This window comes from Dasypus novemcinctus, chromosome 26 (genome assembly GCF_030445035.2).
Source record: "Dasypus novemcinctus isolate mDasNov1 chromosome 26, mDasNov1.1.hap2, whole genome shotgun sequence".
Classification (NCBI taxonomy): domain Eukaryota; kingdom Metazoa; phylum Chordata; class Mammalia; order Cingulata; family Dasypodidae; genus Dasypus; species Dasypus novemcinctus.
The window spans coordinates 56,234,269-56,250,206 of NC_080698.1; the positions used below are offsets into that span (position 1 = coordinate 56,234,269).

Below are 15,938 nucleotides of genomic sequence, written 5' to 3' on the forward strand. Positions count from 1 at the left end.
GGCCGCCCCGCGCGGGGCCGCGGCGCGTGGGTCGGGGGCGGGAAGGGGGTGTGTGTGTGTGCGCGGCGGGGACTGCGGCGCGCGGGAGATGTCCGCGCGCGCGCGCGGGCGGCGACGTGTCCGGGGGTCCCTGCGCGGGGGCCGGCGTCCCCGCGGCTCGGGCTGCGGCGCTGCCCGCGGCGGCCCCGGGGTGCGCCCGCGTGGGGCCGGGCGCGGCCGCGCGGTTGCGGCGCCGACCGTGCCGCTGGTGCGTGCGCCCTCGCCCGCCTCGGCCCGGGCCCCGGAGCCGCGGCCGGGATTGCGGCGCCCCCGGAGCCGGGCGCCGCCGGCCGCAGCCCGCCCCGCCCGCGGCCCAGTCCCGGCCTCGGCCCCCGCGGAGCTGTGCCCGGGCAGCGCCCCGGGGCCGCGCGGATGGGGGGCGGGCGCTGCCCCCCCTCCGCCGAGGCTGGAGAGAAAAAGTTTGCTGGCGGCTCCGCCGGGAGGGGCCCCCTGCGGGTCCCCCAGGCCCGAGCCCGCGGCTGAACCCCAGGGCTCCGGGCTCCGGTCGCCAGCGAAGGGCTCGGGGAGGGGTGGGCAGGCCCGAACCGGGCTGCGGGTGGCCGCCTGGGCAGGGCTGCAGGGGCGGGGAGAAGGCTGCGCCGGTCCCCCCCCTTCCCCCCCCCCCCCCCGGGCTCAACCTGCACCCAGGGCGTCAGGGGTGTCGCTTCCTGGGGACTGACTCCCGTCCCCACCTCCTTTTAGCGATGGGTGCGCGGAGGTGGCGCGCCTGGGTCCACCCGGGGCCCCCGCAGGGCCGCGCACCCAGGCGTGGGAGGAGTCGGTGCCGGCTGCGGGGCTCCGGCCTCCTCAGGCCTCTCCTTGCCGGGCCTCCCCAGGGTCAGCCCTCGGAAGGGCCCACTTCCCTCGAAGGCTTCCGATTGCTTCCTGGACAGTGGCCGGGGCCTGGCGTGCGGCAGGAGCTGGAGGTGGCGGCGCGGCTCCGGGGCTGCCTGGTAACCGGGGAGCTGCCGACTCTCCAGGAATGCCCCTCTGCCTCCTGTGGGGTGCCAGGTGCAGCCCCGGAAAGAGGGGCGAGGGGGGCTGGGAGTGGCTCTGATGCGGGGCACTGGGGAGGCTGCTGTGGCTGGGGCTCAACTGTGGGGTGCTGGGGCCACGCCCCTTGAAAGAAAGGGGGGGTGGGGGCAGGGCTGTGGACCGTGCCTCTGTCCCTCCTTGAGCCCTTGGGGCTTAGGGCTGCTGAGTGACACACCCCTTAGGTGTCTGCCGGGCCTCAGGCTTTGCTCTTTGGGCTTTGGGGAGCAGGTCCCAGGACCCCTGGCTCCCCTGCTGCTTTGGGGTATGCGGGAGAGGCGTGTGCTGGCACTGGGGACGCCCAGCCCTTGAGGCACCCTTAGTCCCATATCAGAGACAGAGTACAAACCAGCGACTGAGCTTCAGGGCTTTGCTTCAGGTCTGTCTGGGAGGGGGCTCGGGGAGGGCTGGGAAGGGCGTTTTAGGCAGAGGGAACAGCCTGGATGGAGTACTGGCTTTGAGGAAGGGGCTGGCACCGTCGCTCAGTGGCTGGGATTTGTTGGGGTGTGTAGGGGGAGGGTGGGCAGATGAGGCGACCCGGGGACAAAGCAGACAGCTTTCTTGGCTGGCTCAGGCGCCCTGGCGCCCCCCTCCCCATCGTTGCCTGCCTATTTTGAGCCCTCATTGGGGTGATGCCAAAAGGTCCCTACACCTAGAGCGGTTTAGACGGCAGAGCAGGAGGTGAGCAGCCTCTGGGAAGGGCCCCCAGGGTGGGCGCTCCCCGCTAGGAGAGGGCTTGGCAGCCTGGGTGCTGGGTCCCTGGGACTCTGGCTGGGAGTTCAGGCAGCCCGGGACCCCCTCCCCAGCCCTCACGCTTGCCCGCTCTCCTGGCGCACGAGCACAGAACTGAGTGGGCAGACCACCGCTGCGCAGGCCCGGCGGGACCTCCCCGCCCTCTGTGCCGGCCTGTCTGAGCCTCGGAAGGGTCCAGACCCGGAGGCCAGGGGCTTGGGCCTCCGCGAAGACGGCGCCGACGGTCTTTGTTTCTCGAGAAGAGAAGAGCTGAGGTGGGGTTGGCTGGCCGGGGACGCAGCTCTGCACGCTCGGCTGGACGGCGGGGTGTACTGTCTCCCCATCACTGGTCTGCCCGGCTGACCCCTGCGTCGGCTTCCCCCAGCATGATCGCAGCTTCTTCTCAGTCCGTCTTTGCTTCCTGGGCGCCCGGCACCGCCCCTCCTTCCAGGCCGGGAACGGCAGGTGATCTCCCGCCTCCCTCTCCGTGGGTCCAGCGGGCTCCCCGCCCCCCCCCCCCCCCCCCAGGCCTTACCTCCTGCTGTTCTGCCACCAGGAATCCCCCCTGGCCCGTGGGATCTCCTGGCTGACAGGCCCTTCCAGAACAGGTGCTGGCCCATCCCGGTGTGTGGGGAAGGAGAGCCCACCTGCCCAGGCCTAGAATGGCCATTTCTGCTCCTGACCGAGCCTCTGAGCATCTGTTGGGGCTCCCCTCTCCCCAGCCACCAGCCTGGTTCTTGCCGGCCCCGGGACCAGCTTTGGAGAGCATTTGTGCCCATTTGTGCCCGGGCAGAGGCCTGGGGGAGGGATCTGGTTCCCTGCCCTGCCTGGGCCAGCTGGGTGACCTGGCGTCTGTCCGAGCCCTGAGCCCCTTATCTCTAAGCTAGGGGAGTGACCCCAGGGTTGTCACTGGCCCTCCCCAGGTGGCAGCATTGTGGGCCCAGCCCTTCCCTGGTCAGCAGCCCTGGGCAGCCCCTCTGGCAGCCCCAGGCCCTGCCCGAGTTAGGAGCCCTCCCTATCCCCCCCCCCCCCCGTTAATATCAAGCGCAGGGCCCGTAATTGCATTAAGACGTGTGTAATTATCCCGGAGGAGGGGAGCGCCCGGCCCCTGGTAATTGCAGGCCTGCTTCGAACTGATAAACCGTGAGTGATTCATGTTTTCTCTGGAGTTCATGACTCGCCGGGCTCAGCCCGGCCCTGCAGCCGCCTCCGGCTCGGCTCGTGGGAGCTGGGGAGGCCCGGGCGCCTCTCCTGGCCAGGGGTCCGCGGCAGCTGCTGGCCGTGGGGAGATGTGTGGGTGGAGGACCCTTGGGGACGGGCGTGGTGCTGGTGCTCCTGCCGGGGATCCCGGCCACAGCCTCTCACATCCCTGAGCCTCAGTTTCCCCATCTGGGCAGAAGGGCCAACCCCAGGATGTACCCTGGGCGGAGGGTGTGTGTGGAGTGAGAACAAAGCGAGGGAGAAGGCCTGCTCTGCCCAGCCCTGGCTGACCGCCCCAATCGCTCATTCGTTCATTCATTCGGAAAGTATTTACCCAGCCTTAGGGGGTCTTAGACTTGGCTTTGGGGATACAGTGGCAAAGCACACAGACCCAGGCCCTTCTCGGGGCTCCCCTTCCAGAAGGGAGAGGGTCTGGGACCTGTAAGTTAAAAAGTAAGTAATAGGGAGTACCTGCCACAAATTAAAGTGAGCAGGGGAGACTGAGCTGAGAGCTGAGCAGGTGCAGGGGCAGGGGCGGGGGGTGGTACACGGGCAGGGGGTGGTATGTGGGTGGGTGGGGGGACCAGCACGCGCAAAGGCCCTGATGTGGCAACAGCTTGGAAGGTGGGAGGGGCAGAAGGGAAGTCTGAGCCAGGGGACAGAAGAGCCCCATGCTCTAGGTGAGGGCGTGAAGTTTAATTCAGAGACCACCAGGCCTGGGCTCCAGTGGGGTCGTCGTGGCAGCCCACCGCCCGCTGCCCAGTCCCCTGCCTGGCCTGGCAGAAGCCTTCATCCTTTAGACCTCAGTTTCCCCACCTGTGCAATGGGGCTGCAGGGCCAGCTGAGGGGCCTGGCTGTCGGGAGGTGGAGGCGAGGCCTGGCATCGGGCAGAGTCAGGGAGCCACCCCGCTGGCACCGCGTGGCTGTGGCAGGCAGCTCCCCACCGTGGGGCGGGCAGGGGGCCACTCCACCTGGGTCAGAGGAGAGTCTGGATTTGCCCTGAGCTCCCGGGGGGGGGGGGGGGGGGTGACGGTGGCTGCGGCTGGGAGACGAGGGGTGGGGAGAGGGAGAGCAAGGCTGGGAGGAGCGGGCCGTCCGCCTGGTTTTAGGAGGGAAACCCGTGGATGTGGAGGCGGGGGCGCTGTGGGAAGTGGGCACCCAGGCGGCGGGGGCACTGGAGGAGCAGGACAGGGAGCTGCAGCAGGCGGGGTGAGTGCCGGGCTGGGTGGGCCTGGCCCGTGCCGGGGGTGGGCGTCTGGGGTCGGGGGAGGGGGAGGCCGAGGGAGTCCCCTGGCCCCCTCCTTTTTCTTCTTTCATTTGTGAAAAATTGTCGTAACGTCTGCAGCACGGCATTTCCCCTTTCCACCGCCTGCCTCCCGCCTGAGGAACTCCTTCTTCCTTGGAGTTGGGTGGGAGGCCGGTGGTGAGCGGGAAGGGGTGGGAGAGGAGCTGCCTGCTGCGGTGGGGAGTTCCCAGGTGAGGCCGCGGCGGGTGGGGGTTGCAGCTCAGCCTGGCTTCTGGTTCATTTTGGGAGGCCAGGGCCAAGGTCGGGGGCCGCGGAGCCCTGGACGTCTTCCCGCCGCTCTGGGGAGTGCTGCCTCTGTGACCTTCAGTGCCTGCGCCGTGGGGCGGCTGGGGAAAGCCACGCCCTGCAGGGTTTGGGGTACCCGGCCTGGGGGGAGGCTTGGCGGGTGGGCACAGGGTCTGGGGAGACATGGGGGATGACGGAGGTGCCCCGTGGGGGAAAGATAACCCCTGCTGCAAAACCCACCGTGCAGAAAGGGGGGGCTGTGCCAGGCTGGGGCTCACAACTGGGTGTCCCCGTGTCCACACTGGCCTCGACCCCTTTCTCAGGCCCTCCTGCCGCAGCGGGGGAGGCAGGTGCGCGAGAGGCCCTCTTGTCCAGCTCCCACCAAGTGGCGGGACGGCGGCGTCCTGCTGCTTCCCTGCCCGTTTCTCTTCCTCCGCGGGCTGTGGCCGAGCAGGTGTCGTCAGGCTCGGGAGCCCGGCCGGGGTGCACGTCCCCGACCCCCCATCGCCGCTCCGGGGCCCTGGGCCCCCTGTGGGTGGGCAGTCACAAAGGCCAGCACCCAGCCCGGTGCGAGCTCGCGCAGGCCCGCCTCGGCATGCGCACCCGCTCACCCTCTCCTCCCCGTGTTCCCCCAGGGCTGAGGCTCCCGGCTTCGTGATGCGCGTCCCTGCAGGACCCCAGCGCCTCGGCCTGCGGCCCCGGCCCGCCATGCCGCTGCCCCCCCAGCGCCCACCGGTGCTTCCCCTGCTGCTGCTGCTGCTGCTGCTGGGGGGCCCGCGGGCAGGCGCGGCCCGGCCGGGCGGGGGCCCCGCCTTCCGCACCTTCGCGGCCAGCGACTGGGCGCTCAGCCACCTGGTGGTCCACGAGCAGACGGGCGAGGTGTACGTGGGTGCCGTGAACCGCATCTTCAAGCTGTCGGGCAACCTGACGCTGCTGCGCGCCCACGTGACGGGCCCCGTGGAGGACAACGAGAAGTGCTACCCGCCGCCCAGCGTGCAGTCGTGCCCGCATGGGCTGGGCAGCACCGACAACGTCAACAAGCTGCTGCTGCTGGACTACGCCGCCAACCGCCTGCTGGCCTGCGGCAGCGCCTCCCAGGGCATCTGCCAGTTCCTGCGGCTGGACGACCTCTTCAAGCTGGGCGAGCCGCACCACCGCAAGGAGCACTACCTGTCGAGCGTGCGCGAGGCGGGCAGCATGGCGGGCGTGCTGATCGCCGGGCCGCCGGGCCAGGGCCAGGCCAAGCTCTTCGTGGGCACGCCCATCGACGGCAAGTCCGAGTACTTCCCCACGCTGTCCAGCCGCCGGCTCATGGCCAACGAGGAGGACGCCGACATGTTCGGCTTCGTGTACCAGGACGAGTTCGTGTCCTCGCAGCTGAAGATCCCGTCGGACACGCTCTCCAAGTTCCCGGCCTTCGACATCTACTACATCTACAGCTTCCGCAGCGAGCAGTTTGTCTACTACCTCACCCTGCAGCTGGACACGCAGCTGACCTCGCCCGACGCCGCCGGCGAGCACTTCTTCACCTCCAAGATCGTGCGCCTCTGCGTGGACGACCCCAAGTTCTACTCGTACGTCGAGTTCCCCATCGGCTGCGAGCAGGCGGGCGTCGAGTACCGCCTGGTGCAGGACGCCTACCTGAGCCGGCCGGGGCGCGCGCTGGCTCGCCAGCTGGGCCTGGCCGAGGACGAGGACGTGCTGTTCACCGTCTTCGCCCAGGGCCAGAAGAACCGCGTCAAGCCGCCCAAGGAGTCGGTGCTGTGCCTGTTCACGCTCAGGGCCATCAAGGAGAAGATCAAGGAGCGCATCCAGTCCTGCTACCGCGGCGAGGGCAAGCTCTCGCTGCCCTGGCTGCTCAACAAGGAGCTGGGCTGCATCAACTCGGTGAGCGCGGCCCCTGCCGGCCCCTGCTGCGCTGGGGTGGGGGTGGGGGTGCTGCCGCCACACTCAGTCCCCGAGGGCCCGGGCCTCGAAGCCCACTCGGGGACCCCGACCCTGTCCTGCTCTTTTACCAAAGAGGGGCAACGTGGCCACCTGCCCGGATGGTCCCAGAATTTAACCCCCCGGGGAGCCGGCTTGGAGCCAGCTGACCTGTCTCGTCCCTCTGAGCGAGGAGGTGCCGCCCCCGTGTCCCAGAGGTGGTGGTGGGGGGCTCACATAGCTGGGGGGAGCATGCCAGGCCGAGCCTCTGCCTGGCCTCTGCCCGGCCCGTGCCGTGAGGGCCTGGACGTGGCCCGTGGCTCCTCCGGGCCTCTCCAGGGCTCGTGCTGTGCAGGCTGCAGGCCGTCCACGCCACCACGGCCGGCCCGACCCCGGGCAGCCTGGCCGGCCACGAGCGGGGCAGGTGCTCGGTGGCTCGCGCGGCCAGTGCCAGTTTCTGAGTGCCGGCCGGGGGCTGGCTCAGGGCCAGCTGCCCTTCCGAGAGCCTTGTGTTGCTCTCCTGGCAGCCGGGGCAGGAGGAACCCCTGTTCTCTGGGTGAACACCCCGAGGCGCAGGGTGTTGGATCGAGATCTCCAGGGCCAGGCTTCCACTGCTCTCCAGGGGCTCGCCTGGGGCCCCGGCCTGCCCCGCTCTGGCGCAGTGTTCTCCTCTCTGAACTGGAGCGGGGATGCTGGCTCTTCCCAGGAAGGAGAGGGTCCCTTCAGCCCTTCTTCCTTAGGGTCGGCACTCTGTCATTGTCGCCCAGGTAGAGAAACTGAGGCTCGGGGGCAGGGCCTGGCCGAGCCGGCCACAGGACCCCACGCTCCCTGCGCCTTCCTCCTTCCTCCTGCGTGTTGTGTGCTCGGGGGCTGCTTGGGGGCTCCTCTCTCATCCCTCACCTCCCGCCTCCCTCCCCGCCCTCCTCGCCCCCTCTGAAGGCTCCCGCTCAGCCCTGCCTGCCCCCCACCCCCCGGGCCTGTCTGTCCTCATCGTCCCCGCCCCCTGCCCACTGCCCCGGCCTAGGGAGCCGGCCGTGTCCTGGCCCACCTTCCAGCCCGCCCCGCGCTCCTCCCCCGCGGTGCCCGCCCCCCTCCCTTCCTGAGGAACCTTGCGCTATCGATTACTTATCCGCTTTCCTGGCTCAGACGCTTCCTCTGGGCCGGATCCCCCGCCTGTACGGGCCACCAGCCCTCTCTTGCCTTAAATAAATCCACCCTGCTCCCCACCCTGCCAGCAGCCCCCCACTTCTCCTGCCAGCCTCCCTCTCGGCCCCCCTGCCCCAGGGCCCTCTGGCCACTCCAGGCTGGCCTTCCTCCCCCAGCCGGCTCCCTCGATCCCTGGGCCGGCGGGCCTGGCCCTCCTGTGACGACCCCTCTGGGGTGGTCTCCTTTGGGGCTGAGAGTGGGTCCCTTCTTTTGCTTTTGCCCCAAGCAAATGGGTCCGTCAGCAGTGCCTCCCCACATCGGCCCCCTGGCGTCGCGGAGCCTCGGTTTCCCCATCTGTTCATGGGGGCCAGGAACCCTAGAACCCCCAAGAGCGTCCAGGCCGCCCTGAGGCCGTGGCGTCCGGCCAGGCGCCCCTCTCCGGGCCTTGGACTCCCCGGCGGCGGGTGCGGTGGACGGGCTGGGCCGGCGGGCGGACGGCTCACCCCGTCCCTCTCCAGCCCCTGCAGATCGACGACGACTTCTGCGGGCAGGACTTCAACCAGCCGCTGGGGGGCACGGTCACCATCGAGGGCACGCCCCTGTTCGTGGACAAGGACGACGGCCTGACCGCCGTGGCCGCCTACGACTACCGCGGCCGCACAGTGGTGTTCGCCGGCACCCGCAGCGGCCGCATCCGCAAGGTGAGGCCCTGCTGGGCCGGGCTGGGCTCGGGGCGGGGCGGAGCGGGGGCCGAGGCTGCAGCCCTGGCCGTGTTAGGGGTGGGGGGTTCAAGGATGCAGCCCTGGGTCCAGGGGGGCCGAGGGTGCAGCCCCGGGCCATGTTAGGGGTTTGTGGGTCCAAAGATGAAGCCCTGGGCCGTTGTGGAGGGGGGCCGAGGGTGCAGCCCCGGGCCATGTTAGGGGGTGGGGGGTCCAAAGATGCAGCCCTGGGCTGAGGGGGTTCGAGGCTGTAGCCCTGGGCCGTGGGGGGGGTCTGAGGCTGCTGCCTTGGGCCGTAGGTGTGGGGGGGCAGGTGCAAAGGCCCTGCGGCTCTGTGGGAGGCAGACTTGGTGGAGAAAGCGGGTGGGGTGCTCCTGGAGGGGCTTCGGCTCCCCTGCGCCCCCCGACATCCCCGCCCGATGCCTGCAGTCCGTTGCTCTTCAGATGGGGGCTGTGTGAAGACCCGGGTTTGGCCTCCCACGGGGAGTGTGGGTCGGGCCCAGGTGGGCTCCCTGCCCCCTCCCCTCTTGGTGGCTCCAGCCCTGGGGAGAAGGGGGTCCCGCCCCAGCCCTGGTGTGTCAGCTGGCCCAGGGATGCTGAGGTGGGGTCAGGGTGTTCAGGGAGAAAGTTCTGGGCTGGCCCTTCAAGGGCACTTGGTGAGCTCAGGACGCGTCCTGTCGGGCGGCCTGCAGCCCCCTCCCCTCCTGGCCCGCCCTGCGCCCTGGGGATCCGGTGTCCGCTGAGGCAGCACTTGGCTGGAGGCAGCGCAGCCTCCTCCCCCAGGGCCTCCCCCCTCCTGCCAGCCCAAGACCGCAAGGTCAAGGTCAGGCAAGGGTGGCGCCCCTCCCCCAGGTCGTCTGATGCAGGGTGTCACGGGTGATTTGGGGGGAGGGTCTCAGGGCCGGGGCTGGGCTAGGGCCCTGGCTGCTGCCAGTTCTCCTTTCCTTGCCAGCGGGTTGAGCTCAGCAGAGCTGGGTGTGGAGCCGGGCGCGGGGGTGGGAACGGGGACCTCCTGGGGGGGGCAGGAGGGAAGCGGCCCGTGGGCGAGGGCGACCGCGCCAGGGCTGGGTGGGTATGGAGGAAGTTCCTGGGGAGTGGGCAGGCAGCAGGGTGCTGCAGAGGGTCCACGAGCGGGGGCGGGCTGCGGACGGAATACCAGCTGTCCCCAGGGCAGGCGCTGACACAGCAGTCCCGCCTGGCGTGTGGCCGGGTCAGCTGGCAGCCCCTGGCCTGGGGGGGGGGGCGGGGCCGTCCTGGGCTTGGAGCCCCTCCCACCTGGTGGGCGGGGTCAGGGTCTCCCCAGCGCCCACTGCCTCCTGGGGCTACTTGCCAGGGGGCCTGAGGGCATGAAGGGCTCCTGTTAGTGGCGGGGAGTCCTGGGGCCCATGGGGCTGTGGGAGGCCAGCCGCGGGCCCCCTCTGCCTTCCACGCCCCCAGGGCTGTGTCTCCCCGTTCCCTGGTCCCCCCCACCCCCATGGGGACACTAGGCTGGCCTGTGGCTTGGGGGCTGGCAGCATTGAGGCCCTTTCCCAGAATGGGGCTGGGGGCCCTCCACCCATCATGCACCGCTCTTGCCAGGCTGGGAGGTGCCACTCAGGGTGGGTGCAGGGAGGGCTCCCAGAATGGGGGGATGCCGGGGAAGGGGCTCCCAACGCCTGTGCACAGCCTCGGGTGCAGAGAGGCAGGGTGTTTGGGGGAGGAGGCAGGGGCTCTGGGGGCTCTCCTGCCCCCAGCTGCGGCCCGGCCTGGCCTGCTTCACAGAGCAGGAGTGTAGGTGGTGCTTGGAGGGTTGCTGGAGCAGGGAGCCCTCCCCTGGGGTGCCCGGAGCCCTGGATGGGTCTGAGCTGGGAGAACGGGTTTGTCCTGCCTGCCCCGACTCCCTCCTGCTGCCCCAGGGGCAGCCGTCCAGGGGGGTGGGGCCCTGGCAGGGTGGGGGGGGCAGGTAGGACACAGCTGTTCCCCGGGCGTCCTGGCCACGCTCCCTGCCCCCACCTCCCCCCTACCCCTAGCCCTCTATGGAGGGTTCCAGCAGGGGAAACTGAGGCCCAGAGAGTGCAAGCGTGGCTGTCCCAAGTGGCTAGGAAAGCCACAGCAGATGGTTCCCTGCCTCCTCTCCTAGCCGGCCGCAGCCCAGAGCAGCCCCCTGGAGGGCAGTGGGAGTGGATACCGCCCCTGTGTCCAGGCCAGGCCCAGGCCGGGCCCTTCCTCTCACTCAGTGTTTGCGCAGCTGCCGAGCGGCCAGCTGGGGAGGTTGAGTCTGGGCCCCCCAGGGCTCTGGACGGGGCCTGACGTAGCCTGGCAGGCCTGTCCTGCTCAGCTCAGGGGGTCTTCCTCTGAGACCGGGTCCCCAGGGCCCTGTGAGGTGTGAGGCTCCTTTCTGGGGTGTGTGGGGTCAGCCACGCCCAGGGCCGCTGGCCGGTGAAGCGAGGGGGGCAGCTGGGGCCGGCGGGGCCTGCCACCTGGGGAGCAGTCCAGGTCTGCCTCTGCCGTTGAGGTGCGCCCCCGCCTCACCCATGAGCATAGCTGCGCCCAGCCCAGACCGGGCCCTGGCACCCGCCTCCCCTGGATTTGCCGGCCTGCTCCGGAGGGTCTCGGGAAGCCCTGTCGGATGGCTTTCCCATGCCCTGCGGCCCGTGCCCCGATCAGGAGCAGACGGCGTGCCCTTGGCGCGCACCCTACGCAGACTGGCTGTGCAACTGTGAGCGTGAGCGAGCCACTGTGCCTCAGTTTCTCTGTGCGCCTGTCGGGGAGGGGGTGCACCAGAGCCCAGCCAGGAACGGCCGCAGGAGCCTTCCCGGGGTGCTGGTGCCTCCCTTCACCGGCTTCCAGAGTCCTTTAAACTGCCGTGTCAGGTCCGTAAACTGGGGAAACCGAGGCCCGGTGTAGTCACCATGGTTCTGGGACCGTTGCTCTCATCTGATGTCTCCCTCCCTTCTCTAGGGGACCCTGGAAGGGAGGAAGTGAGGGCCTCAGCAGCTCTCAGGGAGCTAGGCTCCTCTCTCAGCGAGCCCCTCCCTCTCTCAGCGGGCCTGGGGGCCCGGCCTTCCAGGGCATGAGCTTCCCGCCAGCCCTGGGCAGTGCAGTGAACTGCCACCTGCCTGCACCTGTGTGCTGGGACTGGGCCCCGAGGCCAGCTCTGGGGTCTGTGGGGGCAGAGACAGACGTCAGTACCCACTCTGAGTCAGAGGAGCCTCAAGGGACACCCAGAGGAGGGGCCTGCGGTCCAGGGTCGCCAGCGGGGTGGACTTGAGGGAGAAGGAGTGACCAGGATGTTTCCAGGGTCCCGGGGCCTGGCCTGCTCCCCTCTGTCCTCCCTGGTCTGGGTGTCAGCCTGGGCTCCCTGGGCAGGTGCACGGGCCGGCAGCGCCAGACTCCAGCTGGCCAGGAGCAGGGGCCGGGGGCTGCGAAAGGGCCGCCACGCCTGCCCCTGCGCCGGGGTCCCGGGCCCATGCCCCCCGCCCCGCTGCGGGGCCTCCCCCAGCTCCTGCCTGTCCGCCTCCTGGCTGGACCCACGGCAAGGACGCTGCCCCCGCCGGCTGCTCAGGCCTCCCCTTGGCCGGGGGCCCAGGCTGGCGGGCGGCAGGAATTCCCTCTCCATCCCGTCCCTCCAGGGCGTCCCGACCCGGGCCTGGGCGTGGGGTGACGGTGGTCACAGGGCTGGAGTGGGCGGGCGGGGGGCTCCAGGTGTCCTCTTGCTTGCCTGTCCTGGCCTTGGGACTCCTTCCCCCACCCCCCACCCCGAGTTTCCTTCGAGACCCCGCTCTGGGGGTGCTAGGTCTGGCTGCGGTGCCCGAGCACGGCGGGCGCCAGTGCCCACCCCTCCGTGTGTGCCGCAGCGCCCAGCCGAGCCGGCGGGCAGGCGGCCGTGCCGGCTGCTCCCTGCCTTTCCCAGGCCTGGGCCTTCCTGGGCTCCGAGCAGCATCTGGGGAGCTCCGGGGAGCTGGCTGGCCCCGGGCCAGGCCCGGCAAACGTGTTGTTGTGTAAAATTGTAGTCGATTAATTTAAGACCTGCCAACTTCAGCTGCTCAGGGCCGCTCCGGCCGCGCTGGGGCTCTGGGCGTGTGTGGGGGGGTGCCCGCCGCCGCCTGCCTCCCCCGGGGCCCCCGCCTGCCACCTGCCCCCTTCCCTCTAGGAGGCAGCCCTTCCTCCTGGAATGCCTGTCCTGGCACCCCTCCCAGTCCCCTTCCCTCGCGGAGCCCCTGCCCACACCGCCCGCAGCGGCCATGGAGTCAGCCGGGCACACGGGATGTGGGGGCAGGGGGCGCCTGCAGGCCGGCGGCCCTCTCCGAGGCTCCCCTCTGCACCGCACGGGTGGGGCTGTCCCTTCCGTGGGGCCGGAGCAGGGGGTGCTGCGGGGTCGGGGCTGGGCTCGCAGGTGGGGGTGGCCCGTCTGCCTGGGCCCTGCCGGCACATCACGGGAGCGTCTGGAGCCCGGGTGGCCGGGCGCGGGCAGCTCACCCTGCTCAGAAGGCGCTGTGGGCCCGTGGCCGGCCAGCGGGGGGCCCGCACCTGGGTGCAGCTCAGCGAAGGGCGGCACGGGCCGCGGGGTGTCGGGGTGGGGGGCCTGCTGGGCAGGGAGGCCTGTCCCCTGGCCGCCCCCCTCAGGGCTCTGCCTCCCCCTCGCGGGGCCCTGCCTCACTCCAGCTCCCACCTCGCGAGCCCCGTGTCTCCTCCAGGGTTCCCAGGGGGTGCACTTGAGGGAGGGCCTGGCCTGGGTGGGTGCGTCTCTGCAAGGCCTGGAGCCTGCTTCTCTGTGCAGCCCCGGCCCTGCCGCATTTTGGGGGCCTGCTGCAGGAGATTCAAGCCCCCCTCCCTGGCCGAGCTCCCCCCAGGCCTCTGCAGCTGTGGTTCTGTTGCCTGAAGCCGCCGCTGCCCCGGGCAGTGATGTCCCTCCTGGGCTCAGGTGTGACCTGCTGGGCACCTGCAGCGGCCGGGGCTGCCCTGGGGACAGAGAGCACTTCTTGTCCTCCCGAAACCGTCGCCTTTCTAGAAGCTTCTCAGGGTGCTTTCCGTGCTTCCCTGCCCTCCTCTGCTCCTGCCCCAGACAGATTGGTGGAGTTCTCCAGACGCCTGCGTGGAGCCGGGTCTCTCACTGGCCTTCTGCCTTTGTTCTTGGGGAGGACACGGGCCTGTCCCCAGGCTCCCCCACCCCAGAGCCCCCCGCCCTGGGCTGAGCTGGCTTGGTGCATCCAACACGGGGCACCCGCTCCCCACCAAGGGAAGGGCCGGGTGGGGGGGTGGGCGTGCTCGGGGACAGTGCCAGCCATGCCCGCCCCTCAGCCAGGGGCAGCCCCTCCCCACCTGCTGCCCTAGGCAGGGGGGCGAGGCTGGGCTGGAGCGGATGCCCGCTGGAGGTCGAGAGGCAGTGCTGCCCGCTTGGCGCCCACGGGCCCGGGGGGCTCCCTCGCTCCTCGTGCCACGTGGGGAGCGGGCAGGGCTGGGGGTGCACGGGCGGACGCCTCTGCCTGTGGGAGGGCAGCCCACCCCCCGTGCTGGGCCAGCGTCCTGCCCGCCTGCACGATGCCGCCTGCGAGGTACCAGGGACGGGCCCAGGGACAGGCGGGGGCCGCGCGGCGTGCACCCCCAGCGCACCCCGGAAGGGCCCCCCGCAGGTGACTTCCTAGGCCGACCCCCAAACCCGGAGCGTGGTGCTGACCTCGCGACCCCAGCCGGATCCCGCCACCAGCTTTCCTTCTCTCGCCTCTGACTTCTTGCTCCTGTCATTTGTGAGATTCACCCTCGGGGTCGTGGGTTGCCGTGTTCTCTGTGGCCGCCGCGTTCAAATATTCGAAATGCGCGAGCGTTTCTGGTTCATCCCGCTTCGCCGGGCTCTGTGGCATCTTTGGTTTGTTTCTGAGAGCAGGGCCGCTGGGCTAGGCGGTGATTTTGTCTTCGATCTCTGGCACCGACTCGTGCGTTGTCGTCTGCCGTCTGCGGCTGCCCACCCTGGAGGCGCCCAGTGCCTGGCCGCGGGCCGGGGCCTACATACGGTGGGGACAGCTCCCCGCGCCACCGTGCCTCGTCCTCCACGTGGGACCCCGCAGGTGCACCCTGGGTGGTGGTCTCGGGACCCCTCGGGTGGCATTCCAGAACATGTGTCCTGGGGAAGGGCCAGGCTCCGTCTGCCCTGGTGGGAAGAATCTGGAAGCCCGAGGGGCACGTGGCCGCCTCTCACTGGCCCCGGGGTCCGAGCCACCCCAGCCTCGTGCCCAGGCCAGGGGGCTCAAAGCAGAGCGTGCAGCAGCCTTGGCCCGAGGAGGCGGTGGCCGGCGCGGTCCCCACCAGGCCTTGCACCCGGGCCCACCTCCTTGTGGGGTCTGACGCATCTGCTCAGAGTTCGTGCACACGCCAAGCTTCCCCGCCACCCCCCTGGGGCAGACGTGACCCTGCCCCCACGGCGCTGTCAGACGGGGGTCGGGCACGGAAGCCCCTGGCTGCAGACACTGACGGGTACGATGGCCACAGCAGCCCAGGGCTCTGTGGGGGGTGAGCTGGGAAGGGCGTTCTGAGAAGAGGGAACAGCAGGTGCCAAAGCTCAGAGGTGCTTGCTCATACATGCCGGGCAGCGACCTTGGCAGTGGCGGCGGCTCCTTGGGGCGTGGGGACGTGCACTGAGGCAGGAGAGCCCCAGCCTTCTCGGGAATGCTTTACCTTGCGCACAGGGGGTACGTTCCTGGTCAGTTACTATTGTTTGTTTTTTTTTTATTTTTTATTTTTTTAATTACTGTTGTTTTTAATTGTGGGAAGGCAGGTGGGAGCTCACGCTCCCCATCTTGACACTTCAAGTATGTGATTCGTTCCAGCTCTTCACTTGTTTGTTGTGCTACCCTGACCACCAGAGTTACAGAAGCTTTTCCATCTCCCCAGAGAGCCTGTCCCCGTTTTAAACAGTAACTCCCCGTCGCGGAGCCCTGAGGGAGGGGCTGGCGGCTGGGAGAGAGCCCGCCAGGATCCCAGCGAGGGGGCGGGAGGATGGCAGCCGATGGGGGGCTGTCTGCTGGGTGACCAGTGAGGGGGCCTCCAGGGAGTCCCGAGGCCTCGAGGTCGCGGGAGGAGGGACCTCAGGGCGTGCACAGCCCACGGGGACTGTTCTTGAGATTTGGTGCCCCAGAAACGGGCCGCAGTGTCCCCATGGGGGGCCCAGTGGCGGGTGGGGAGAGGAAGTGGGGTGCTGGGCAGCTCCCTAGGCTGTGGCGGTGGCCGTCGTCAGGATGGCGACCGCTGGGTCCACTGACGTCCTCGTCGGGCGGTGCTGTGCTGGAGGGCCGGGCTGGGGAGGCCGGGCGGCCGAGGTCACGCCACCGCCATGGACACGGGGTGGGTGAGCCCAGCCTCGGCCCTGCCCCCCATTTCCCAGGGACGACTTTTCCATTACGGGGGTCCTCACGCAGCCCCGGAGGCGGATGTGAGCTCCGTCCCGCTGGCCAGAGGGCCGAGGGCTGCTGGCCGGAAGGTGCCGGAGCCCCCCGAGGCCGCCCTGCCTCCCCCCTGCCGAGCCTTCTCCTCCAGGACCCTGGTTCTCGCCCGCGTGGTGGGGGCGGGAGGCGGGAGAGCCGGGGTTCCTGGGGCCCTGCCCTCGCCAGGTGTGTCTGGCCCAATTACTGCCATCGCGGGGT

General features: G+C 70.1%; 1 protein-coding gene across 1 annotated transcript in view; it reads left to right on the top strand.

Annotated features, from left to right (window-relative positions):
* The first annotated feature begins 4,721 nt into the window (after positions 1-4,721).
* PLXNA1 (plexin A1) overlaps positions 4,722-15,938 on the top strand; it is a 52,544-nt gene continuing 41,327 nt past the window's right edge. The window contains exons 1-2 of the mRNA XM_058288874.2: positions 4,722-6,421; positions 8,122-8,304. Of these exons, the coding sequence (XP_058144857.2) occupies positions 5,192-6,421; positions 8,122-8,304 (1,413 nt within the window). The 5' untranslated portion in view covers positions 4,722-5,191. The remainder of the gene's footprint in view (positions 6,422-8,121; positions 8,305-15,938) is intronic.